The sequence below is a fragment of the Cryptomeria japonica genome, chromosome 2 (assembly GCF_030272615.1).
Source record: "Cryptomeria japonica chromosome 2, Sugi_1.0, whole genome shotgun sequence".
NCBI lineage: Eukaryota > Viridiplantae > Streptophyta > Pinopsida > Cupressales > Cupressaceae > Cryptomeria > Cryptomeria japonica.
The window spans coordinates 331,976,107-331,997,076 of record NC_081406.1 but is presented as its reverse complement, the minus strand read 5'-3'; the positions used below and the strand labels follow the sequence as shown (position 1 = coordinate 331,997,076).

Genomic DNA, 20,970 nt, shown 5'->3' with positions numbered 1-20,970 from the left:
AAAACTTACACTTTCAACTTTATGGTATAACTTGTAATTGGTAGTAAGAAACCCGATTATAAGTGACTTATGCTTAAAAAGTCCCAATCCACTTGTAGTAGGGTCTTAAAGACTCGATTACAAGTGTTTAGGTTCTACTTGCAATGTGGTTAAAAAGTCCCCCAACTTGCACTATGACCTTGAAAACCCGATTTTGCACTAAGGATGCAATATGAAAGCTTAAAACAATTAAAAACTAACCAAGGCGAACCAAAGAAAAAGCACACACTTAAAATAGGCAAAATTTGAGATAGATTTCAACCTTGGAAAACATGCGAAGAAATTCTAAAGGATGAATTTTAACAAAAATTCAAAGGGGTTGCCCTCATTTTTTATTTACAAAAATGAGGAGAACATGTGTGATCATCAAGGAATGTTGTGTTGTGTCATAGAGGGACCGCATACGAGGTACATCAAGAGACCTTCCTTCTTTCTTTCTCTGTTTTTACAAACAAACCTTGCAGACTCTCTTTGTTGTTTCAATCTGCTGGTGGAACTCCATGAGTGATTGAATGATTCCTCTCATGAAAGGGAAGCCTTGCAGCAAACCATAAAATTACTTGTTGTTGGACTCAATTCTCACGACCATTGTTGGTTGGAACATTAAAGTAGATGGTGAGAAAGAGGGTAGATGGCGAGGAGGTTGAGAAAGCAACTAGGCAATGAGCGAGAAAGAGAAAGAAGGTGGAGGGGTGGCAGGCTAAGGGGAACAAAAGGGATGAAGTGAAGATATAGGCGAAAGAATGGGAGCAAGAATGAAAGATTGCGTAGAAAGAAAAGTGGGAGAGATACTTACCTGTTGTCCCGTTGTTGGCAATGGCTATGTGGATTGCACCATCACGGGTGTTTCTTCTTCCTCTTCTTCCTCTCTCAATGCTACAAATTGCAATTTTCTCCTCTTCCATTTTGGTTTTGGGAAAGAAGCTACAAGGACTATCTCCACACACCCCATTGTTGATAATATCCCAACTTGTTGTTCTTGTTGCACCATGGGATATAGTGGGGGCAGCCAATTCCAAAGCCAAGATATATCATAGACTTCTTCAATCTCTACATCCTTTAGAGCCTCATGTTCTCCTTTTTCTTGCTTCGGTTCTTCTGCCACCATTTCTTTATGGATTTTATTAACATTGTAGGGCGAAGCAAGTGGCTCATGCGCTTCATCCCATAGTGCCTCCCATTGCTCATAAGTGGCGATTTCCCCAAAGTTCTCCATTTCATAAATTTCTTGCCTATATTTCCAATAGGCTTCTCTTTTTTCCATACTCCATTCCGATTTCACGAGTTGTGCTCTGAGACCTCGGGTCTTCATTCTTAAGGGATCAAACTTCAAAATTAGCTTATAGAAAGCCTCCCATGGGTGGATGGGCTCCAATGGTACTTGTGCTAACTCTATATAGACATTTAGCAAATCAACAACTAGTGATCATTAGGCCTCAAAGTATCGCCCGATCTCATGCACAAACACTATTACAAGCTTGAGGCTAGCCATGAAACCATCAAGATCATAGTTCCATTGATCATTAATCAAATCCAATTGCAACTCAACTAGCTTCAAAGAGAACAAATGCTCAACTGACCTCTTAATCACCAAGATGCCTCCATTGAAAGACAAAGGCTGTAGATGGCCTTTTTCTTTCAGCCCACTCCAAATTTTGAATCAATGACATCTAGTTGTTGAGCCATTTCAATTGCAAGAACCCTATTTGTCAATAGCCTCGAGAGTCTAAAAGGCTCCTCCTTGAAACCGACGAGGATCATAGTGAAATGGGTCCCGAAGAACCAATCATAGGGGACCTTAGAATTTAGCATCCAACCCCTCTGCCTATTACTTATTCTGAAGGTGATATCTTCAAGACTCAAATCACTTAAAGTTGGGGCCAAGAACTTCTCAAAAAATTCATAATAATCAAAGGTCACAGAGAGTAGATGGGTCCATGCAGATACTGGTATAAGCTTTTGTCGATCCAAAGAATCATCCACCATAGCTAAATGCATATGTAGCTGAAAAAATTGGGAATTTTGATATAACATCAAATGTGTTGATGTGTTTTTTATGACACCTTCAAACACAAAATAAAATACTAAGTATCTTATCCTCTCTTGAACAAAATCCTCCCAAGTGCTAAATTGCGTGATCAAATGGGATGACTCCAAGGTTCCGATAGTCAAGGCTTGACTTTATATACATGGATAGACTCAATCATTGTGATGTGATTTGCTGGAATCACAAGGGGGACTTACGTTGAACCTAAATGCTTGAATTTTGCTAGAACGTGGAATTTTACTTGACTTTAAACAAAAGACAAAAGAGATAGGGTTTAGGAAGCTAGTCTAATTCTAGGAATCTAGGAGACTGTAAATGATTTAGTGGAATTCAGCTAGACTTTTCTTTGCCATGCAAAGCAACAACTCCACAAAGTTTAGTGTGATCTTCTAAGGGTAGCAAAATGATATTCAAATTACTACCAACGGCATAGACACCATCAATACAATGCATATCAATGAAGAAGTAGAAATCGAAGTTAAGCTTGACTAAATGAGTTCAGTTGACTAGGCAAGATACTTCACAATCAATGAAATACTAATAGTATGAACATAAATACTTCACCATTAATCATCCATAATAGCTTCCATCCATCTAACCAACATGAAAATAAATGGAAAGTAGAGACCATGCAAAATGTTGAATCAACACATGAAGTTCACCATATCTTCAATGAAATTGAAATTAACATGCTTCTTGCAACGAAGTCTTGACAACAATCTCCTTTTCTCCTACTCTACTCTAGCTGCTATCTAAATATTGACTATTAACTATTGTTGAACTATTAACCTTTACAAATGAGAAAATTGAGCCTTATATATATAGCTCTTTACAATGAGTGGCTCAGATTCATTCACAATCAATGGCCGAGATCAAAAGATGAAAACACTAATTAGGGTTAGTTTAAGTTACACCCATTACATAGCATTTAATGTTTGACCAATGATAAAATTACAATAAATGGGACACGTGTTCTTCTTTGAATGATTGACCAATGAATGATGAGGGTAGGTACATCGCACTTTGTGCCCACATGTGACAGTTATCTGCCTCGTTGGATGAGGCGGGGGCATAGAATCTAGACGCCTTGAATTAGAATGATGTGAGAAGGTGAGTTGTTGATGACTGGGCACCACCTCAGCTAGCTGCACACCTTGTAACTCATCACAAAGTGGTGTGATTGAGCAATATCTCTTGATTAAGTCAGCCTTCCCAAATTTAGGAATTAATTGATTAAATCATCATGCTCATTCATCCTCCTTGCACTCTTCGAGTTCCTTCATTCCTACTTTTCATTTGCTTTAGACTTGTTGTCATCTCGGAGCTGATCCTCATCGTTTGTTGCTGAGTTCTTGCATACCTTGAATCTCTCTCCTTAGCCTCGCCACTCCTGTCATAGCAAATACCTTGATGTGCTTGAGCAATCCTTCACTTCTTCATGTGACCGGATATTACTTCGTCCTTTTTCCTTGCATTGGTAATTGATCTTCCCTGCCTTGCTTGAGGTCATGGCACCTCTCTCTCGCAAGGTTACAATGTTCCTTGTCTTACATCCATCAATATGTTTTTTCCATGTGCTTGATTCTTGCATCAGACCTTGATGTCACTGGCAGCCAGTCCTTCATTTGATCACCTGCAACAACAATCAAGACAACATCAAACACATATGGTATATATAGATTTCGTACATTTTCTGAGTTCTCTAACCTGATATGTTTTCCTAATGAAGTGCTGATTTCCAACCTCATGTCTGATTTTGAAATGTTTTAAGGCCTGATTCTGATTTGAGTTTCTGATTTGAATTGTTTCAAGGTCTGATTTTTCAATATTCTGCTCGAGCGTGGATTTGGTAGCCTGCTGGAAGCCACAGCAAGAAGTTTGTGGTTTTTGTATGTCACTGACAGTGACATATAGCAGGTCGGAGTTTGATAAGGCACTGACAGTGACCATAAAGTGTCAAAGATTTCACCCCTGTAATGTCCCCTATTTGAATCACCATATATTTTGGCCGCAAGAGATTAGAGTATTGTAGTTCAGGTCTGATCTGATTGCTTTATGAGAACTCCTGCTATGCTTCGATGTCCGTATCAAATGAAAACTTCTCCCCTTTATGTCCTCCAATGTGAGGGAGAGTCATACCTTTTCATAATGGTCACAACCTGTCACAATTACCACCCTTCGAAAGGGTCACAACCCTTCATCATTGCTGCCCCTTTGAAAGAGTCATTTCATTATCTTCTTCCCATTAATGCTTCATCTCTCCTCCCCCTTTCAAATGAGGTTCTCTTCTCCCTTTTATATCTCATGATTGAGGGAGTCACAACTTTTCATTTCACATCTTTTGACCATTCATTAACTTAATCAGATATTAATTATATTTAATTATATTCTTTCATATTTTAAATTGATTTTTATTTTTATTCTTTTGTATTTTAATTTTATTGTTATTATTTATTATTAAATTATATTTCAAAGTGGGGACATTATAGTCCACTCCACCCAAGATTGCTTGTCCTCAAGCAATGATCATGGAGTGTTCAAAATGATTCCCAATATGAAATGGCTTTGGAAACACACATGGAATAAACAGCTGGAAACACATCAGGTATGAACCAAACACAAAGCATACACATAAAAACACAAAGCATACACATAAAAACACAGAGCATACACATGAATATATGTAGATATAGTGAACAGGCAGATTACAATAAACAATATAAGTAGCTAATTAACCTATAACCAATCATTGCTTAGTTCGGTAGGAACTTGAAGGGGTGCTAGTAAACTGCCCAACCCAACTAAGCTCAAGAGCATGTCACATCCAAATCAGGGCCATTCACCTCACATCCCACAAGCGGCAAGAATGTCCAACTATGACCAATTCCATCCCTTGGGGTAATCAATTCATCACTTGGCGCACAAGAGGCAGGAATGTCAAACTATGATCAATTCCATCCCTTGGGGTAATCAATTCATCACATGGCCTACAAGAGGCAGGAACGTCCAACTGTGACCAGTTCCATCCCTTGGGGTAATCAATTCATAATTTGTCCCACAAGAGGCAGGAACGTCCAACTATGACTAGTTCCATCCCTTGGGGTGATCAATTCATCACTTGGCCCACAAGAGGCAAGAGCGTCCAACTATGACCTATTCCATCCCTTGGGGTAATCAATTCATAATTTGGCCCACAAGAGGCAAGAATGTCCAACTATGACTAGTTCCATCCCTTGGGCTAACCAATTCATCACTTGGCCCACAAGAGCCAAGAACGTCCAACTATGACCAGTTCCATTTCTTGGGGTAATCAATTTATAATTTGGCCCACAAGAGGCAGAAATGTCCAACTATGACCAGTTCCATCCTTTGGGGTAATCAATTCATCACTTGACCTACAAGAGGCAGGAACGTCCAACCATGACCAGTTCCATCCCTTGGGGTAATCAATTCATCACTTGTCCCACAAGAGGCAGGAATGTCCAACTATGACCAGTTCCATCCCTTGGGGTAATCTAATTTGCTTCTTATCTCAGTCATAGGACTGTCACTTCTCATTACCCTTCCATGTAGGGTTAATCTCAAAACCCTTGTCCCTCTTGTGTCCTCATCTTGGTTTAGAAAGTCACGAATGTCTCTTTTTGGAATGTCATACCTTCATCCATGCAACACAGGTCTGTGCATATTCACCCTTAAGATCTGCAACAAAACACCTTCAAATATGCTCAATAAACTTAAAAATTTCTGCTCGCGAGGGTCTAATACAATCTGCTCACAAATCCGCTAAAAATCTGCCCATAAATCTGGAAATGTCTGCTATAAATTGCTTCAAAATCTGCTTATGAACTTTGATGTTTTACTCATAATGTCTGCTAAATCTGCTCAAAAAGTCTGAAATAATTTTCTTATTAAACCTTTAAAAATCTGCTCTCAAAGGATCCTTAACTCTGATCTTAGGTCTGCTACAAATTGCCATTAATTCTGCTCTTTGATCTGCAACAATTCGCCTTTTTCTGCTCACTAAGTTTGCTCAGATCTGTTTTTTAATTGGAATGATAATCAATTGAATCCATGATAAAATTATCTCCAATAATTTCTTATTTATACCCCTGCCAGAATCATGCTCTGATACCATTTGTAATGTCCCCTATTTGAATCACCTTATATTTTGCCCACAAGAGATTAGAGTATTGTAGTTCAGGTCTGATCTGATTGCTTTATGAGAACTCCTTCTATGCTTTGATGTCCGTATCAAATGAAAACTTCTCCCCTTTATGTCCTCCAATGTGAGGGAGAGTCATACCTTTTCATAATGGTCACAACCTTTCACAATCACCACCCTTCGAAAGGGTCACAACCCTTCATCGTTGCTGCCTCTTTAAAAGATTCACTTCCTTATATTCTTCCTATTAATGCTTCATCTCTCCTCCCCCTTTCAAATGAGGTTCTCTTCTCCCTTTTTTATCTCATGTTTGAGGGAGTCGCAACTTTTCATTTCATGTCAAATGACCATTCATTGACTTAATCAAATATTAATTATATTTAATTATATTCTTTTATATTTTAAATTAAACCTTATTTTTATTCTTTTGTATTTTAATTTTATTATTATTATTTATTATTACACTATATTTCAAAGTGGGGACATTAACCCCCAATTGGAAGTGGGCATGAAATGTCATGGTTTTCACCTCCAAGTGGAAGTGGACATTAGCTTCTGTACTTATTCACATCTTTTCACCAGCTTGATCATCTACTTGCTTGATCTTTGAAATCATTCCCCTCTTACCAGCATAGAAATCATCTACATGTCTTTGGGCGGGGTTTTGGATGCTCACTGTAAGTCACCAAGGAAGTTCGTGGATTTGAAGTCCAACTGGAAGTCAGCAAGGAAGTTCGTGGATTTAAGCTCCAACTGGAAGTCACCATTCAGCAGGTCAGAGATTTGGACATGCACTGGAAGTGATAGCAATGAGGTCGGGGATTTTGCCATGAAGTGGAAGTGGTCACCTTGGTTGTGGAATTAGATGGTGAGTGGAAATGGTCATCAAGTGAATCGTGGTTTTCACCCTCAATAACTTCTTCCTCCCTTAAGCCCCTTTCATTTCTTCACAATTTGATCATATGCTGGCTTGAACATTGAAATCATTCATCTCTTGCAGCGTAAACATTATGTTTATGACCTTAGGCGGGAATTTGGGTGCTTGCTCAATGAACTCCAAGACATTTCTACCCACTCCCAGCAGATTTCACCAATCTCCAACATCATTATCCCTCAAAACTCTAAGGTATTCACTTCAATAAACATTGATCTCACCAAGTATATGGACCTTTTCATCCTGGTAGAGGTTTTCAAGGCTAAGTGGAAATGATAAATCAGCAGATCGAACATTTTGCCATGAAGTGGAAGTTGTTTCATGCAGGTCGGAGATGTGAGATCCAACTGGAAATGACTTGTGAGCAGGTCGGAGATTTAGGGTGTCAATGGAAGTGACAATGAAGCAAGGCGTGGGTTTGAGGGGGTCATTGGAAGTGACCTGATTTCTTACATTTTGCCGCTTCACTCACATGCTTCATGCATCTCAAGGGCTTTTCCTTCACTAACAAGGTTTATTCATCGTTGTTTATGTATTGATTAGCTTCTCCTCAAGGATTTCACTTTGTTCGACATTTTCATACTTAGACTCGATATTCCATCTCTGATTTTGAGGGCACATGATGCTGATGATAAAATGAAATGATCATAAAAAATTGTTCATTTCCAAGGCATTGAAGGCTAAACTGACCTCAATTCCAACTTAGAGAAAGAGACAGGACTTGATCGCTTCCTGACAAACCTAAGGCACTGCACCTCCTCAAATAAAAGGTTAATAGCTAAAGACATTACTAGACAACTAAACCAAGAACCTAGAAAGCAAAAAAGTGGGGGTCCCCATTTGCAATAGGGCGATGTTTGAAAACGTCACAACAAGATGCAACAGGAAAGATTGATAACTAAAAAATTTCCTCATGAGCAAAGCTCAACAACTGGTGGTGCATCCTATCCACAATGACCTACGAAATCCATCTTATAAGCCTGTTGAGGCACAACTATCTTCAAGTAGAAAACCACCACCAATTGAAAGTCATGAACATTTGTATCATGGTCAAGCCCAAAAATAAAAGCCAACATGGAGAATGCATCTTGCGCATCCTATGTAAAGTTGAAGTGAGCGATGGGTAGAGAAGGCAACTTTGTGTTGCCAGGGTCAAGACAGAACTGTGAATTCAAAAACATCAGTTGATCCTTTCGAGTTTGCCACAACTACTGCATTTTAACATAAGAACAAAAAATATGCAATTGAGTCATATGGTATCTACAGCATCTTCCATACTGCCTTTGCATTAATCACAACTTGAATATGCCTCCCTACAATAATCCTATTGTTAGGATTATATCGTCATACATAGGCATCTACCAACTCCGTGCATGGATGGACTATGGGCACCATGTATTGAGCCAATGTCAAGATCCACAATCTATATCCAAAAGATTCAAATTCTCCAGCTTTAACCTTGTTCAGCATTCTCACATGAGCCCCTTCTCTCAAATTCTTGGGATTCTTTAACATCCTAGGGTCAAAGATATAATCTGCATAATCGAGGACTAACGAGGAGTCTCTACAATAGCCTTTCGTCAAAGCCCTAACATTGGGAACTTATGGCTTGGCTTGAGTAGGAAGCAAAGTGTAAGACTTGCTATTCTTGAACTCAAATGGAAGCAGTCCTTTGTCTTCTCGGGTGCTCACTAGCAGAAGTGGATTCTACAAGATCCATGACTCGGCTTGTGTCGAACACACTCTGAACTATAACTCTTTCAACATCTTGACTGAAATCACAAATTACACTCTACTTACAAAATGCTTTTCACTAGTAATCTGCAATTCTCAACTATGTTCAAATGATCCTTGCTCAATGCCAAGTGTGTTTATGAAAGGCTAACCACCTGTGCAAATTTATGTTTCAAACCTTGGCATTCGTGCTCTTAATGAGTGACTTGACATGAATGCTTAGAAAGTTGTTCTAATGAAGTTTTAGCAGATTTGTCATGGTGATTGTACCACTTACTTGACCTTGGTTATTAATTCCCATCATGGGAAACCGTTGAATTGTCTTTCATCCTTATTGTGATTTCAAAAGGAGTGCTAAAGCACGAACATTTGGCACATCCATGAAATTATTCACCTACTCATGCTACTCACACTTATTAAAAAAAGAGGGAAAGCACACTTGCAAAAGCGGAAACTAACTATGTACAAACGAGTCTTTTGGCATTAATTAAGAAGTTTTAGAAAGATCCCATTCACTGGGATTTCAAGAATCTTCCCCTCATTTGCCAACTCATAAGCATTATGTTGCTTAACAACTAATGATCAAAAAGGGACCCCTTGAAAATGAGTCAAATTTGGCATGTTGCCCAAGCTTTGTGGCTCTTTCCTCCCATTTTAACACCAGATCACCTTCCTTAAAGCCAAGGTCTTGTTGACGTGTATTTTGTACACTATCAAACACAGAATAAAATACCCAAGGGTACCTTATCCTCTCTTGAATAAAGCCTCTGAATGCTGAAGATGTCGCGAAAAGGTTCAATCGAGATGACTTCAAGGTTCTTGTATGTAGGGTCTCTACGTGTGGATAAGCTCTCTGTGGTATGATGTGATTTGCCGGAATCACAAGGGGACTTACATTTGATGACTGAACTTCTAATCTGCTTTGAATATTGCTGGAACACAGGATTTTACTAGCTTAGATTTGAAAAAAAAGGAAAAAAGACGAGGGCGAGGAAAGGATCTAATCCTAACACTAAGAATGTAAGAGCAATGAATGATCTTTGATGAAATTCTAACTAAGTCTTGTTTTGACATCGCTGGACCATCTCCACAAGGTTAGTGCGATCTTCGAAGGAAAGCTTTATGATGTTCAAATCATCACTGCAGGCATAGACACCATCAGGTTGATGAATATCAATAAAGAAGCGACAATTGAAGTTGAGCTTAAGCTGAATGATTCCAGTTGACTACACAAGGCAAGTCTGCAATCAACAAACTGCTAGTAGTATGGATATACGAATTCCACCATCAATCAAGCACATTTCTTCCACTCATCTAATAACATGAAATCAAATACGAGAAGTATAGAGACCATGCAAATTGTCAAATCGACCCATAAATTTCACCATTTCTTCAATGAAGTTACAAGTCTTTTACAACAACATCTTGGCAACAATCTTTGCCTTCTCTCTCTACTCTACTCTAATTGCTATTCTATCAACTAGCTAATCACCTTCTAACTACTCTCTATCTGTCTTCTAATTGCTTCCAACTATATTCTAACTCCTTTACAAAATGAAATGCCAGGGCTTATATAGTGCCCTCAATACAATTTGATGGCTTAGATCAATTCGAGATCAATGGCCAAGATTCAACAATGAAAACCCTAATTAGGGTTTGTTACAACCATTACATAACATTTAATGCTTGACCAATGATAAAATTGTATTGCTTGGACACATGTCCTCTCTAGAAAATTCCACCAATGGATAGCTGGGGTAGGTACATCGGAGTTTGTGCCACCTTCCATGAGTTAGGTACATTGAATCTGGAAATGCTGAGGTGGACCACACTGACTGGAGAAGTGATGACTAGGATGCCACCTCGTCTGACACTTGTAACTTGGTAGATATTCAACTTGATGTTGTTGAGAAGCTAGCTTTAATAAATTCATCTGGAACTATCTGCTTCTTCAACGAACCCTTGTTCTAACTTCTTGTGTCCTTGATGTGCAGGATGATTGATGTACCTCGCCTTGGAATACTGGATTGGAGAAGTCGCCCTTGATGACGTTAGTCCAAAGAAGGCCGTCCTTGTTGATGCTAGGCTGGAGGAGGTCGCCCTTGTCCTTGCTTGATCGTCCTTGATGAGAACCTACCGACTTGTAGATCTTTTGAGCTTGGGAGTCGCCATCTTGATACCTACACAACATTTCACAATTAGTAATATATCTTGAAATCTAAAAATTAAACTTTAAAAGGAAGATTCAAGATTTTAATTAGGAAACTTCATGATAAATCTTGAGTTATCATTTCCTAATTAACCACGCAATTTTCAAAACTTGAAGTTCAAAATTCAAAATTTCAACATTGGGACTAGGATGATCTCGCCATACCTCCACTTGAGAATTAAATCTAAAAAATGATGCAAAAAAAAAGGGTGAATTTGCTAGGCAAAATGTAGATCAAGACTCCCTTTAGCAAAATGCGCCTCCTTTAGTCTTCACAAGCATCAACTCCACCACCTTAAGTCTTCAACACTTGAGGAAAATTTGCTCCAAATAGGCCAGCTTTCGCACTTCTTCTTTGCCCTCCAAATCGCACTTTGAAATAATGAGTGAATGATTTGGATAATGAAAAAACACACCCCAAATATATAGAGCGCTCACCATTTCATTTCCCATAGGCCGACTTGACAAAATAAGCCAAAAAATAAAATATAAAAAACACTAAGAAGAAGGCCGACTTGATAAATAAAGACAAAATAATGCCTTGTGCGCTCAACTTTTAATTTTTTATTTCACAAAAATTAATTTTAAATGCCTTTATAATAGAAATTCGATTTTTTGAGGCCCAAAATTAATTTATTAAATGCCAATTTAATTAATTTTTTCAAATATTTCGAAGTTGATGATTTTGGCATTTCATGCGATTTGGAGGATATTAACGCCCAAGCATGGTAAAAAAAAGAATGCAAATAACCTTGCTCTGGTCCCTTGGAGAGGGACAGAAGTGCCTTTTCACTTTTGTCCTCAATCCTTCATTTTTTAATTGCCAATTCACGTTGTGGGGCTAGCAATGATCCCTTTCGTCCCTTCAGTGCATGTTCAACTCGATTTTTGCAAGGCAAAATTGATGTTCTAGAGATTTTCGCCCTGGTCCTTCAGTGAGGGACAGGAGCGCCTTTTGCATTTGGCCTAGGATCAACAAGTTTTTGGAGTCAAACCTTTGTTCATCATGATTTAGAAGACCTTTCCAATCTTGCTCAACTTTGCCTTAGCATAATCTCGGAGGGAAATTGTTGATTTTATAAAAATCGCCCTGGTCCCTTGGAGAGGGACAGGAGCGCCTTTTAGTTCATTGTGCAAACTCTCGATCACATCAACCTCCAATTGCCTTCAAAGCATAAAACATCATCCCCCATTCGCTCTTGAGTCTTGAAAGCTTTTCAAATGTTAGGCAAATAGGCATATGTGGGGTTTTTGCCCTGGTCCCTTGGAGAGGGACAGGAGCGCCTTAGCCAATTGTCATCGAAGTTTGTGGTCCTTGCAACTCCATTTCACCCCAAAGCACTTCAAGTGTCATTCCAAACTTGTGCCTTGGCCTCGGTTCGTCCCAATTTGAAGAGAAGAGATAGTCCTTTTAGGTTTTTCGCCCTGGTCCTCCAGTGAAGGACAGGAGCGATTTTGCAATCATGAACTTATCTGTGCTTTGCTATCCTTCGAAATTATCTTCAATGGACCAATTACGCCCTCTTTCATTCATTTCAAATACGAAACTTGCCTTACCTTTTGAAGAGACTTGCCTTGTTAGAAAATCGCTCTGGTTCTTTGGTGAGGTACAGGAGCGATTGTTGCCTTTTGGATTGATTCCCTCCTTTGTGGCCCACTCAAATTATATTCAACGGACAGAACACACTTCCCTTGGCCTCTTCAAATCGCAAAATCATTTTAATCTTGCAAGGATAATGTAAATTTGAAACTCAAGCTCCAGTCCTTCAGTGAGGGACAGGAGCGAATTTTGTCTTCTAGGCCAAAATGCTTCACTTTTCACCATGAAATGTCTTGGCTAAGGAAGATATCATCTTGTTACACACCATGAATAAGAGTTCAAGTCTAAAAAAGGTCTAAAAATGTGTATATAAAGAAAATCGCTCTGGTCCCTTGGTGAGGGACAGGAGCGCTTTTACCTTTGTAGACAAAAACTCCATCATTTCATTGTCTTTGATCAAGTCTGGATGCTCTATCATGCTCATTTCGTCCTTCACCATGCCTTTGATGTTTCAATCTGACCAAACAAGGTCAGGAATGACTCAAATAAGCCTTTTCGCCCTGGACCCTTGGTGAGGGACAGGAGCGCTTTGCCTTGGTCCCTTGGAGAGGGATAGTAGCGAAATTCGCTCTGGATCCTCAGTGAAGGACAGGAGCGAAATTTGACTTTTTGAACTCTCTATCAGGATAATTTTTATGGAATATAACATTTAAGTATAAGTGACATTTCCTTCTATCTTTCTTCTATCTTTCTTTTCCTTCTATCTTTCTTCTAAGTTATATTCCATATATACTTTCAGGATGTTTGAGAGTGATTTCAGACCTCCAGGAGTTATATTGCAAAATCTAGTTTTTTGAGGTTTTTCAGTTTCCAGACTTAGTCAAATTTCAGGATCAGGACATTCAGACTTATCCAAATTTCAGGATCAAGACTTTCAGACTTAGCCAAATTTCAGGATCAGGACATCACTCAAGCCGGACTTGCTATCCTATTGATCTCCCCGACAGCACTCAAAATGCAAAGGCTAACTAACAAAACCCTAAAAGACCTAAAAACAAACCCTAAAAAGCAAAAAACAGGGGTCCCCATTTGCAATGGGGCGATGTGTGAAAATGTCACAACAGGTCTGAAGTCTTGTTGTCAAACCGTCTCTTCACTATTTGTTGGTGATTTATTGTCACATCATGTAGTTGTTCTCTTGTCTATTGGAGATTCAACAATTCAGCCAATTGAACCTGCATTGCCCTGTTCTCTTCAATTTCAGACTCTATTAACTAAAGAGCTGGGATCTATGGAAATTGGCACCATGGTGATCTTCCCATACACCAATTCATAGGGAGATGTCTTTAAGCATCTGCTTCGGTATGACACAGTCTACCCACAAGGCTGTCCTCAGGTGTTTGTGCCATTCCCTCCAATGATTGGCCTCTACTCTTTTGATCAACTTGATCAAATTCTTGTTCATGGATTTGTCCAACCCATACCCTTACGAGTGATAATTTGATGACATTTTTAGGAAGATGCCACTTTTCAAAGTGAACTCTAATATCTTCAAGCCAAGAAAAGCTTTGACATTATCGGATATGATGGTTCTTAGAGGAACAACCTTGCAACAATCTCCTCTAGAAAATTTAGGATTACACACTTTGTTGCTTCCTTTAAGGGAGCTGCTTCGACCCATCTTATGAAATAGTCAATTCCTACAAGAATCCATTTATGGCCTACACTTGAGAAGGGATTTATCATCCCGCCGAAATCAAATCCCAATTGCACAAATGGCTCATCAACAGTGATCGAATGAAGAGGCAAAGGGGCATTCTTCCTTTTACCAACAAAGAATGGTTGTGGCAATCTAAGAAGAGAGTCAACCAATAATATCCCAATAGTTTTGGCAAAGAAATGGCCTCCCGAAGTCCCATAGTGCAACTCATGAAGGAATTTGTCAACCTCCTCTTTCTCCACACATCTGAGTATAGCATTTAAAAAATTTCTTGAAGAGGATTCCTTGCACCAAAGAATAATTTGTTGCCTATAACTTGTAAAATCTTATTTTATGTTGAGGGAGTGTTGTGACCATTTCACACATCGCCCCATTTGAAATGGGGACCCCCTCTTTTTCTCTCGCTTTTCGCTTCGCTTTTAGGGTTTTGTTAGTCAGTCAATTGTCTGGATTTAGGGTCAAGCCTTAGGGTTTTAATTGCCGTCTTTTCAGGCCAGAATCCAGTCAGTTTTGAGAGCTTTTGAGCTTCCTTTTGTAGGATGCAATTTTGAATGCAATGATTTCGCCAAAGTGGTCTATTTTCAATTGGAATAATTTTGAGTGCAGAGCTTAAATTTGTCTAAGTATTGAAGATGAAGTGTGAATTTTTGTCCAATTGAGTAATTTTGACCAAATTTTGACTTTTTTGATTTTTGATCCCGGGCATGGGGAATGATTTGTTTTCGCCTTGTGAAGTGATTAAACTTGTGAAATCATGTTATTTTGGCCTGTAGGAGCAAAATCGCTCCTGTCCCTCAGTGAAGGACCGGAGCTCGTTTTCAAATATCTTACTGTCCCTGCAGAGTCAAAATGAATTTCGAATTGGAAGTGATGAGGAAGGGTGTGATCTTTCCGTTGAATATAAATTGAAGAATTTCACGAACACGGAAATGCCTATAGGAGGAAAATCGCTCCTGTCCCTCAGTGAAGGACCGGAGCTACAAATCAAATTTTGCCTTGTACTTGCAGGATTTTAACAACTTGATGATTTGAAGAGGTCCAAGGAGATATGTTTTATCAAATGAATATAACTTGAAGTGCCGACATGAAGGAGAATGACCCAGAATGCCAAAATCGCTCCTGTCCCTCAGTCAGGGACCAGGGCGAAATTCTTTGTAGCTCCCGTCCCTCTCCCAGGGACCAGAGCGAAGTTCTTCATAAGGCAAAATCCAGACGAAAATCAAGCAAGTTATAAGTTTGAAGGCAAGAAAGGAGATGAATTGAACCCATTGAAGACAAATTGAAGATTATCAAACATCAACAAGGGACCTAAATACCTAAGTTCGCTCCTGTCCCTCAGGGAGGGACCAGAGCAATTTTTACTTTAGATGATTTTCTTGCTCAATTTGAATGGACCCCAAGGCATGGGTGAATGGAATGGAACATTACGAATCCGTTGAAGATAATTTTCGAAGATGATAAAGTGAAATGAAGCCCACAAAGCCAGGATCGCTCCTGTCCCTCTCCAAGGGACCAGGGCGATATAATGATTATACTATCGTTCCTCCAAATTCAAGACTTTCTAAGACGGAGAACAAGGTGGCAAGGACGTCTTAAGGCATCTCCATCAAGCACAAAGCATCAAGGGTCGTCAACATTGAACGAATTACATCAAGACCCCCAGTTCGCTCCTGTCCCTCAGGAAGGGACCAGAGCGATATTGAATATATTGGCCAATTCATGCAAAAATCACGTTAAGTCAAGACTTTACAAGGTCGTAAAAGGTTCAAGGCGTCCTTCGAAGGTCATATACCAAGGTGTTGAACGTTAAAATGCTACCAATTTGTGCAAAAGGCCTATATCGCTCCTGTCCTTTGGACAAGGACCAAAGCGATTTTTACTAAAACACTCATGTCCCGTCAGAACCAAGACAAGGCAAGGATAGGCAATATCAAGGACGCTATTTCGAAGGCAATGAACGAAGAACAAAGATCAAAAGTTTGCAAATTTGACCAAGGACACAAGGATCGCTCCTGTCCCTCAGGAAGGGACCAGAGCGATATTATTCATATTGGCTAAATCTCTCAAAAATCACATGAGGTCAAGGTTTTTGCGGATCACACAAGGTCTAAGGCATCATAACAAGGTGATATGCAAAAGGGTTAAACGTTAAATGATCATCAAATTGAACAAAGAGGCTATATCGCTCCTGTCCCTCAGGAAGGGACCAGAGCGATTTGCATAGGATCCTTCATTTTCCTTCAAATGCATGTCAAGGCAAGTTCACGCAAGATCAAGGACGTCCTTTAAAAGGCAATGAACAAGGAACCAAGGTTGAAGGATGATGCGTTTTAGCTAGAGCTTCAAGATCGCTCCTGTCCCTCTCCAAGGGACAAGGGCGATGATCCTTCCAACGTTTAAATGTCTTGTGGAATTCAAGCGAAGTGAGCATGGAATGAAAGAGTAGCATTGTTTGTCCTTCACAAAGATGATTGAGGCTCGAATTTACAAAGGTCAAGGAGAAATTATGAGGATCGCTCCTGTCCCTCTCCAAGGGACCAGGGCGATATTTGCCAAAACACCTATTATCCTTCGAAGATCATAACAAAACAAGTTGCAAAGGGTCTAAAACGCCATTTGGAAGGCAATGAACGAAGAGTTAGAATCAAAAACGATGAATTTCAAGCTAGAAGACAAGGATCGCTCCTGTCCCTCTCCAAGGGACCAGGGCGATATCACATTTAAAGACATTCCTTCGCACAAACAAGTCAATCAAACTCGAAGGACCCAGCTAAAATGTCGATTTGAACGTGGAGATGAAGACTTTGGACGTCAAAAGTGCAAAGATCGAGACCAAATTGATGGATTGCTCCTGTCCCTCAGTCAGGGACCAGGGCGATGAGGTACGTATATTTCATTTTCAAATTTTGGCGCCCAAAGCAAATATTTTTGAATTTATTTTAAATGCCAAAATTCGATATGTTTTGAAAATTCAATTAAATGGCATTTAAATATTGCGCTTGGTATTATTTTATTATTTTGCCTTGTAAAAATCGAAGTCTATTAATTAAAAATGAAGGCATTTAATAATTAATTGAAAAATTATTAATAAAAATTAAATATTGCGCTTGGTATATAAAGGTCGGCTTTGTTATTTGTTTAAAAATCGTTTAAATTGCCTTATTATTTACCAAGTCGGCCTATATGGGGGTGAGAGGTAAGCGCTATAAAAGGAGGGTGAAAATCTTCATTTTCACATTATCATTTTTTGCCATTTCACATGCGATTTGGAAGACAAAGGGAGAAGTGCGAAATTGAGTTCAAGTGCGAATTTCATTTCAAGTTAGGGGGTGCGAATTCATATCCAAAGGAAGGCGCAAACATCATCCAAGGAGGTGCGAACTTGGTTTTCGCTTGAGCGAATTGACAAAGGATCGATCATTTAAAGGAGATCACGTCAAGGACATACCAAAGGTGGCGAATTTGTCAAATGCATTAGAGATCACGTCAAATACTTGAAGGGTGGCGAAGTTGATAAGAGGAACGTTGATTTGAAGATCACATCAAAGCTATCTAACGTCAATTTTGCCTAGGCGAATTTTATTCATTTTGCATTCTAGAGTTAGCTCTCTATTGAGGTATGGCGATTTTTGCTTTATTGCTTTAATTTTGAACGTTAATCGTCATCGTCTAAATTTTGAATTTTGAATTTTGAATTCCTAGCTCAATCGTTTTATTTTAGGAAATGATAACTCAAAGACTTATCATGAAGTTTCCTAAAATATTCTCTAATCTATGTTATTTATTGCAAAATCTAGCTTCTCATTATGAAATGTTGTGTAGGTATGGCAACCCCGAAGGCGGGAGCATCCACCAGTCGTTCAGCTCTCATGAAAGAAGATCAGAAGACCGAAGAAGTGGAGACTAAGATCGTGTCCAAGTGGAGCAACATTGGAGATACTAACTTAGGCAACTTTAGCACGAAGAAATTTCGAGAGGTCCCTTACATTGGCAAACCATCACCTGTCGCCCGGAGAATAATCGAGAGTGGTATCATTAAGGCGGCCGGCTTTCCTCCAGCTGTTCAGTGCCATGAGTTGATGATCGAGTGTGCTCGTCACTATGATCCACAGTCCAGAACGATCGTGTCCAATGAGGGAAACACTTTGGCGTACCTTTCAGAGGAAGCTATAAGTGAAGCTTTCCATCTTCCAGAACACAGGGACATGATATACAAGAGCATAGAAGGAGCCAGGTCAATGTACGAAGATGATCCAGATGCTTGTCTAAGCATAATCAATAAGAACTGGTTACTCAAGAGCCGTCCCCGTCTAAGCAAGATCCCGAACACACCGCACAGGATTGATTTCCAGGAGGAGTACAGAGATTTGATTACCATGCTCAACCGAGTTACAGGAGCCCCTCATGCCTTCTATTTTGAGAAGTGGATGTTTTACTTCATCCAGGTGATTGTTCAGGGAAAAGGTACCATACATTGGGCTAGGATGATTAGCCATTGCTTAGACGTACAGTTGAGGAGACTCAAGGCTACTAAGTCCTTCCACATGAGTTCATACGTCATCTATGCCTTGATCAGGAGTGTTGAATACGCAGGACTACCTCACAGAGGAGTGATTGGAAGAGGACCCGGCGAGGTCAGAGCTTGTGATTCCTATGCCTACTTGCATCATCCGCCAGGGAGCAACTATAAGTTAGTTAATGATACCTTCACGATGCACATCACAAGGACGTTGCAAGGTGGAATTCACAACAGGTTATCTCAGGATGCACAGGAATTCATAAAGAGGTACGGTGCTTGGTTCATTCAGTTTCCCAAGTTCACTTATATTAGAGTGCATGGATGTCCTTTACCTCCATACATGTTGCCGAGATATCCGACAGACAGAATTGTGTTACTTGAAGTAACAAGACAGTTGGCAGCATATGCGAAGGCATTCAGACACAGACATCAGAATGGAGTTCCAGTACCCATCATTTTGGGCAACTCAGTTGAGGTATGTCCTAATGCTTTAGCCATGGATGACGCAGAGGAGGAGTTAGCCTTGTATTCTTTTTCATCTTTTGCTTTGAGGGAAAGCTTTGATCCACATGGACATTTAGAGGAGACAGTCGGCAAAAAGTTTAGGCATGAGTACCAAATAGAAGATTTTATGATGAATCTCTTAGATGATCTTGAAGTGAAACGAAAAATGCATTCTAGATTGCCTTTGGATTTCATCAAGAAATGCAGGATTTACAGAGTGGCCGACCAAGCTCAGGATAGTGGCAGACATATCCAGTCTTCCTATGATCGAGAAAGCAAAACAATAAGGTTAGATTGGAATGAGCCCGAGGTCATGGATCTAGATACTTTGATGGCACCAGTCTTGTCTTGTACTCGCAGATGGGTTGACATACAACATCAGAAGTTGAGAGAACAAGGCATAGCTATGACTTTCACTTTGGAAGAGAAACCAGCCGAAGGTGGAGCTAGTGTGAGTGAAGGCAATCCTAATCCTAGAAATTCAGGTGAAGGTAACCTTCGATGTGCCAGTGAGGGCAATCTCCATCCAAGAGGTTCGAAGAGGAAAGAGAGACCTGGAAAGGGAGAATCTTCCAAGAGGAAACAAGAGGCTAACAGAGATAGATCATCCGGTACATCTTCTAGACCAGAGAAGAGAACAATTCAAGTGGAAGATTCCATGGACTCTATGGTACAGAATGACAGGCAGGAAGGAGGACAGGCACAGCATGGTTCACCAAATGGATCTCTCCAGGACTATGAGTTAGATGAAGATAAAGAAGACAATGAAATGACATCTCCTCCCAGACAAGAAGAAATAGTGCACAAAGAGATTCAAGTTCAAGAAACAAGATCGATTATCCCAGATTGGTTGAAGGAAAGATTAACCAAGGTGATCGTAGTAGAGGACGAGGACAATGCAATTGATTTAGAGAGCCTTGTTGGACGTTCACACGAAGTAACAGAGAAGAGAAAGGCTGCCAAGATGTCCAAGATGATTCGAGATGAGACTGGATCCAGAAAACTGCAGATAGCTACACCGGCAGTAGGCAAATATGAAGGTGAGATCCTAGCAGAGGAATATGATATACAGACATTTGAGCTAGGACCCTCTACAGCAGAGCAGACACTAGATGATGCTACCGATTCATTTGAAGCATTAAAAGACAAGCTTAGAGAAGAAATGGAGAAGAATAGAAAGCTTGAGAGAGAGGTCGGTGCATGGAGGACATATTTCAGTCACATCACTGAACCTTTGGGACGTCAGGATCCAGCTAGATCACCAGTGCAAGCACTTCCACTTCAATCAATCAATGAGGCAGAAAGATTCAGGAATATGGTTCAACGTACAAGTAATTGGATGGATAGATCTCATACAGTGGCCATAGAATTCGTAACAAGGATGATGAAGATTATTCATCAAGCTATCCAAGTTCTTGAGATAATCCACAATTTGATGATAACAGTAGCTGCATTTGCCCATACCAAAGATGTCATCATTCCTGTCTTGAAGGTAATTAGACACACATCAAGGAAAGTTTTAGCGCAAGAGAAGATCTTGGATGGAGAATCTCATAGTTTGT

At 39.8% G+C, this 20,970-nt stretch overlaps 1 protein-coding gene across 3 annotated transcripts in view; it reads right to left on the bottom strand.

Moving 5' to 3' along the window:
• LOC131873637 (uncharacterized) overlaps positions 1-20,970 on the bottom strand; it is an 81,114-nt gene that overhangs the window by 43,442 nt on the left and 16,702 nt on the right. The window contains exon 2 of one of the 3 annotated variants that reach the window (XM_059216642.1): positions 3,628-3,719. The exons of 1 other annotated variant lie outside the window; for it this stretch is intronic. In XM_059216642.1, the coding sequence (XP_059072625.1) occupies positions 3,643-3,719 (77 nt within the window). In that variant the 3' untranslated portion in view covers positions 3,628-3,642. Of the gene's footprint in view, positions 1-3,627; positions 3,720-10,275; positions 11,097-20,970 lie in introns of those variants that run through there. One more of the 3 variants, XM_059216643.1, reaches the window with a different exon arrangement.